This window comes from Zerene cesonia, chromosome 16, assembly GCF_012273895.1.
Source record: "Zerene cesonia ecotype Mississippi chromosome 16, Zerene_cesonia_1.1, whole genome shotgun sequence".
NCBI lineage: Eukaryota > Metazoa > Arthropoda > Insecta > Lepidoptera > Pieridae > Zerene > Zerene cesonia.
The window spans coordinates 3428569-3435348 of record NC_052117.1 but is presented as its reverse complement, the minus strand read 5'-3'; the positions used below and the strand labels follow the sequence as shown (position 1 = coordinate 3435348).

At 34.0% G+C, this 6780-nt stretch overlaps 2 protein-coding genes across 2 annotated transcripts; one reads left to right on the top strand and one right to left on the bottom strand.

The window, feature by feature from the left end:
- Window positions 1–1761: 1761 nt before the first annotated feature.
- LOC119832921 (NPC intracellular cholesterol transporter 1 homolog 1b-like) lies at window positions 1762–5489 on the top strand. The gene has a single exon (XM_038356747.1). The coding sequence runs from the start codon at window positions 1762–1764 to the stop codon at window positions 5485–5487; it is 3726 nt and encodes a 1241-aa protein (XP_038212675.1). The 3' UTR covers window positions 5488–5489.
- A 661-nt stretch (window positions 5490–6150) lies between these two features.
- LOC119832961 (helix-loop-helix protein 1) lies at window positions 6151–6780 on the bottom strand. The gene is made up of 2 exons (XM_038356799.1): window positions 6662–6780; window positions 6151–6448 (listed from the first exon to the last, which is right to left on the bottom strand). Exons 1-2 carry the CDS (start codon window positions 6778–6780, stop codon window positions 6151–6153), a joined length of 417 nt encoding a protein of 138 aa, XP_038212727.1.

Sequence of the window (6780 nt, the reverse complement as noted above, 5' to 3'; positions counted from 1 at the left end):
TTTGTACATTAAAGTATTATAAATAAAGAAATACTGTATGGGCGTAACTAACCAGACGTTCTTTTTTTATTATATGATTTCCTGACATCAATGTCTTCATCTTTTATCTATGTAGGTACAATTCAATAACGTTAATATATGATTATTTTATCAAAAAAATGATTCACACAAGCCGGGATGAGAAAGTTCAATCATCTCTATAAAAATTCCCATTATTATTTGGATAAAAGCAAACTACATTTTTTCTGTATTACGACATTCACACTTTGTATCGTAATTAGCAGCTCTCCGTAAATCTAATTATAGCCCCTAAAGCCTGTATCTTTTACTCGCATTCGAACATCAATTCCCTCGCCGGCGATTCCAATGCAATCCATCTGTGAACACGTGACTCGTCACCAAAACACGTGCTAAATGAGGGATTAATCATGCTGCCATGCCATCCTACTAGAAAGTCCAAGAAATAACTTTCGAATAAATGGCAAAATACAGTGACAATCGTTATCTTTTCAAAATTACGACATTTATACGACTGTAATATATGCCGATCGATGTACCTATCGCAGAGAATTGATTTTATCTAGAAGATTTTTAGATTTACCTTTTCTCGTTTAGTGTAGCATGTGGCCTCATCTGTGAAATTGTAATTGTATGACCTTCTTGTACATCCGCTATGGTAAGCCACACTTTTAACGCAATATAAATCTTCTTCACGTCAATTCATTTAAAAAAATATTAATTGAAAACGTCCCGTACAGCGACTACAACTATTCTTGTTGTGATAATCTCTTTCATTTAAATTTAAATTACTTTCGTAATGAGCGATAAAATGCTTATACACTACAAGTGTATCTCACTAGATCTATCGCGCAGGAATACATCAAGAGCAAAACTTTATAGTTATAAATATTAAGGATATACCTAAATACTGTCGTAATAAAAATTAAATCATTACATTAAGAATAACACTATAATATTTGAGGCGTCGGAATAAATTACGCAATAAATAAACTTCTTTTAAAATCCGTTATGATGTCTATTTACCATTTCACGTTTATAAGTACCTATCTACTAAAAATAAAGTACGTTTCTTAACTGAATTTGTTGTAGATTTTTTTAATTTTATGGTGATTTTTAAATTTTCGCAACTTTCAGCTTGTGTGTATCATTTTATTTTTTATTACATTTTAACTATTAATATTCGACAGACAGACATTAGGATTTTTGTGTTATTACAATCATTCATACCAATTTCCTCTCTATAAGTCAGTCTCGGTATATCTTTAGTTATGCACGTAACTAATTCAGTTTGCAGTTTATGACAATAATAAGTATAAGAAATATATTCAAAAAATCCTATTTGAGTAATTGTGGGTTGGGTTTTATCAAAGTGTTTGAGTGTTATAGACATTAAAAGAAAGTACCTAGTAACTTCAACAAATCATGTGATTTGTTTCCCTTGTTCGTTTAAAATTAATAAGGATTATCACATTCAAAATGTTATCAGGATATTTATAAAAAAAATATTGTGTTAAAATTATTATGCATATGAGTTAATGATATCTGCTACATTGATTGTGATAAAACACTAATATCTCACACCTGCGTTTTTAAATGATATCTTATCGATTGACTGCACAGATCAATTCAAGGACCGTAATTAAAAATTAGTGTGGCAGCTAACACCGTGGACAACCACACGTCCCACTCGTGGGGACTCCACTTAATAAACTGAATTAAATTATAAGTGAAACGATTAAAATGAAGGGAACTTTATTATTTCTGGTAATTGTGTGTATGTGGAGTAGTGTATATGCAAGATGTTCAACTCGAGGTGACTGCGCTGTTATCGGTGGACGCTTGAAACCATGTCCAGTAGATGAAGAACCTAAACCAATTTTTGACAATCTTTCACCCCAAGAGAGACATGAATTGCGAGAGCAAATTGAGCGAAGATGTCCTCATCTTTTATACGATGAAAATGGTAACAGACTCCCAGACAATCAAGTGATGACTTGTTGTGACCCAGTCCAAGTATTCAGATTTTCTGAAAGCTTAAACATGGGTGAGGGTGTGCTCGCCCGCTGTCCGGTTTGCTGGAGGAACTTCGTACGGCAAATTTGTGAAATGAATTGCTCACCAGATCAGGCTAGATTTGTGAATGTTACTACAAATGTTTCTCCGGACAATATTACTTATGTTGAAGAAATAAACTATAGACTTCATCATGACTTTATGATCAATAGCCACAAATCTTGCTCTGAAGTCATGGTGCCTCAATCAGGTATGCCCGCGATAAATTTAATGTGTGGAAATGCACCTGTTTGTGATGCAGATGCCTGGTTCGGCTATACAGGTGACGCAACAAATAATCCGTTTGTGGACGTGCAAGTTAATTTTATAATTACTCATACTCTAGAAGACTCTATGAACATATATGCTCCCTTATGTAATGAAACTATTGGAGATGATATACCATGCAGTTGTTTAGACTGTACTGCTAACTGTCCAACAAGTGAGATCGAGGTTCCGTCTATGTGCACTGTACTTTCAGTGAATTGTATTAGTTTTTCAGTGGGTATAACGTTCTTTGTAATCAGTGTCATTGTGTTTATTATTTTGGCTTTATTAGAAGTTAGACGACAAAGACAATCATCGGGAGATACAAAAAACAATGAAGAAAAAGACAACACTAACAAATTAACAAAATTTTTTCAAAATGTATTCGAAAAAATTGGCGAATTTAGCGCTTCTAATCCAATTATTATGATTATGCTTACGACTTGGGTTGTATTTGCAATGACATTTGGTATTATCAATATAAAGTTAACGGCAAACCCATTAGAGTTATGGTCGGATCCTGATTCAGTTTCTCGACATGAACTTAATTATTTTAATTCAAGATTTGGACCATTTTATCGAGCTGCTCAAGTTTATTTAACAATGAAAGGTTTGGAACCATTTCAAGTGGGCAACGTTACATATGGCCCTGCCTTTAGAGTCGAAGCTATACAAGAATTAATAAAATTAGAGGATGCAATTTTGAATATTGGGCGTGACGACGGGACCGTGAAATTAGAAAATGTATGCTATGCACCTCTTCGTCAACCCGGGGCTGAACAAAAATTAGAAGATTGCGTTTCTATGTCCGTATCAGCTTACATACCTAACAGGATAATTAATAACAATACATATTTGAATAACGTACAGAATTGTTTAAATAATTATCTGTCACCAAGTTGCTTACAACCTTGGGGTGGTGGCGCTGACCCAGAACTTAGTTTTGGAGGATTCGAAGATGACAACTTTTTAGCTGCTGATTCTCTCATTATTAACTATCCAATTACTAATCATTTACTTGAAGCCGACTTAGAACCTGTTTTAGATTGGGAATTAAAATTTTTGAAATTAATGGAGGATTATGAGCGCAATTGGAAAGCGGATTTTGTTGATGTTGCATACGGTGCTGAAAGGTCTATTGAAGATGAAATTCAGAGGGTATCGGAAGCGGAAATAGTGCCTATTGCTATAAGTTATTTACTTATGTTTATTTACGTTATTTTTGCCCTTGGTCACATAAGGCGATGTTCAACCTTTCTACTCGATAGTAAAATTTCGGTAGCTATAGGCAGTATTTTAGTTGTTCTAGCCGCATTGTATTGTGCGATGGGTATATTAGGCTTCGTGCAAGTTACAATTAGTCTGCTGGCTATTAATGTAATACCATTTTTTGTTCTATCGATAGGAATAGATAATGTCTTTTTAATGGTCAATTCTATACATCGCATACAATCTAATCTTGATAAGTACAGTGATTATAAGGAAGGAATGAGTTTTGATAAAAAACGACGGTTTATATTCGGTAAGATGATGCAAAGTGAAGGACCATCCATGTTTGTGTCTTCCATAACACAGGTGACATGTTTTGCTGTAGGTACTATTGCCAATTTTCCAGCTGTTAGAGTGTTTGCTTTATTTGCAACTATATCTTTAGCATTTTTGTTTGTGTTCCAAATAACCACTGTTGTTGCTATTTTATCGCTCGATTTCAAGCGATGTGCTCAAAACAGGTTTGATCTTTTTTGCTGTGTTCAGAAGAAAGTACTAAATGATGAGGAACCACTCCATTCAGAGATCGCTCATGAAGGTGTCACTCAAAAGCTAATGGAGCCCTATGCAAAGTTTTTATTAAATTGGCGTGTTAAAATAATTGTTGCTATAGTTTTCCTAGCATTTATGTCAATATGTACTATTTTGATTCCAAGTATTGAGGTGGGATTAGATCAAAACCTTGCAGTTCCACCAGACTCTTATGTATACAAATATCTGGATGCCGTTAACGATATCTTGCGTTTAGGACCTCCAGTATTTTTCGTTTTAAAAAGTGGCTTGAATTTTACAAATCCAGAGCATCAGAATGTAGTTTGCGGAGGTCAGTTATGTAACGATGATTCTTTAACAATGCAAATATTTTTAGCCGTACAACAAAAAGAAATAACATATTTAGGTAGAATTTCAAATTCTTGGATAGATGACTTTTTTGATTGGTCTTCCTTACCAGGCACTTGTTGTAAATATAATACGACCGATGGTGGTTTTTGTTCAAGCATGTCCAGTGAGCCCGAATGTCAGTTTTGTACAATTCCCCAAGGTGAATTTGCCAACGGTTTAAGACCAGGTACGGAAGCGTTCCAGTACTATATACCGTTCTTCTTGCAAGACACACCAACAGAAACATGTAATAAGGGTGGGTTAGCTAGTTATTATTCAAATGTAAATTATGTTCTTGATTCAGAAGGCCGCGCGACTGTTCACGATTCTAACTTTATGGCCTATCACACCAATTTAAAAACGTCGTATGATTATATAACTGCAGTTAAATATGGTTACGAAGTCAGCAAAAATATAACGGCTGCTATACACCGTCATACAGGTTTAGACGTAGAAGTGTTTCCATATTCCGTATTTTATGTGTATTATGCACAATATCTGACTGCATGGGGGGATACATTTTCATCTCTTGCTTATTGTGTGCTAGGAGCTTTATTAATCAATATAGTGGTAACTGGGTTCAACTTTACTATCACATTGGCTACAATATTCACGGTTATAATGGTCGTTATAGATATGATGGGCATAATGTACATGTGGAATATACAGATGAACGCTGTTTCGTGTATCAATTTGATCGTTTCGATTGGTATAACAGTTGAGTTTTGCAGTCATCTCGCCTATGCCTATGCCACCAGCAGCCGTCCTCCAGATGAAAGGGTTGCAGATGCAATCAAAAAAGTAGGGGCAACCATTATTACGGGAATCACTTTTACTAATATTCCCATTATTGTTTTAGCTTTCTCATACACAGAAATTATAGAAATATTCTTCTTTAGAATGTTATTCAGTTTGGTTATTTTAGGTTGCCTTCACGGAATGGTATTTTTCCCTGTGTTGTTAAGCTACTTAAATAACTTTAAATACAAGATTTAATCACGGAGAGAGTATTTTATATAACAAAACGTAAGTAGATCTTTTTAACGTTTTACTAATAAATATCATAATATAATATTATTTAACAGCCTTAATTATGTATTTATTAAACCTGTTATTCGTAAACTGTTTAAAATAAGTAATGTTCTATCGTCTAAAAGCGTTATAAAATAGGGAAATTAATATTATTTTACTTTAAATTATTGTTTTGGCTATGCACATTAAAGATGTATAATAATTATGAATGTAAGTACATATTTGCTATTGTCTGTATCAGGTGTGAAAGGAATTTATTATAATTGTACCTTTGTAATAATAATAATTTTAAGTATATTGTAAATAAATAACTATGTTATATTGACTTATTTTGTTTTTATTCACATGACAGTATTTTTTATACCTGTGCAAATTCAAAATATACACAACAAACAACATACATTCATATTTTGTAAGGTTTATGAGATGGAAGCGACACAGAATATTTTATTAATTAAAATTTATGCTTTATATATACAAATCCTATACTTATGTTAAAACGTTAATAGATATTGAGATCAGTGACTAGAAATCTGTACTAGGTAATATTTACATAAAATCGTAATGTAACATTATATAAATGCTGATAGAAATTAACAACCTACATCTGACATAGAATTAAAAGAATCACGCATCCAAAACATGGTTTAGATAGGCGATGTAACATATAGCTAAACGTAGTATTTCAATTTTCGAGAGCTTTTTATCTGGTGGTAGGGTTGGCAGAAGTCTGCGTAGTGATGCGAAGGCCGCATTGAATGCCTCTACACGAATTCGTTCCCTAGTTGCGTGTGCTGTTCGATATTTTAGAGTAGCTCGCCGTCTTCGTCGTCTTTCTTCTCTGGATAAACCAGCGTATGGAGATCCGGCGCCACTGGATAAATACGCCTCCTCCGATACTGCACAAGGCTCTAAGGATCTGTCACTGAAATATGTTTCATTGGTGAGTTTGTTTAACTAATCGATAATGTAGTCAAAAGTAAACCATTTCAGCAGATAAGCAATCGGTTTAATTACATGTAACATTTTTTCATTAAAATGATCGTTACATATGTGTTAATTTGATATCCAGATAAAGAAGAGTAGCATGTATTTTATAGATATAAATAAAAAAAACAAATACCTATAGCTGACGTACCGTTTTCTAGGCGCCATGTTCTCACAACCTGTGATGGGAAGGAGAGCTTCACGAGTTTCAGCCAGCATGCATGGCAGTGATCCATCCTCCATACCGCTGGCTTCTAACCAGCTCTTCAT

What these genes read in the sequence shown, in the direction of transcription:
- LOC119832921 (XM_038356747.1), top strand. Translation starts at nt 1,762, where the DNA reads ATGAAGGGAACTTTATTATTTCTGGTAATTGTGTGTATGTGGAGTAGT.
- LOC119832961 (XM_038356799.1), bottom strand. Translation starts at nt 6,780, where the DNA reads ATGAAGAGCTGGTTAGAAGCCAGCGGTATGGAGGATGGATCACTGCCA. An exon ending in AACATGGCGCCTAGAAAACG is followed by an intron (nt 6,449 to 6,661) that starts GTACGTCAGCTA and finishes AACATATTTCAG; the next exon opens with TGACAGATCCTTAGAGCCTT.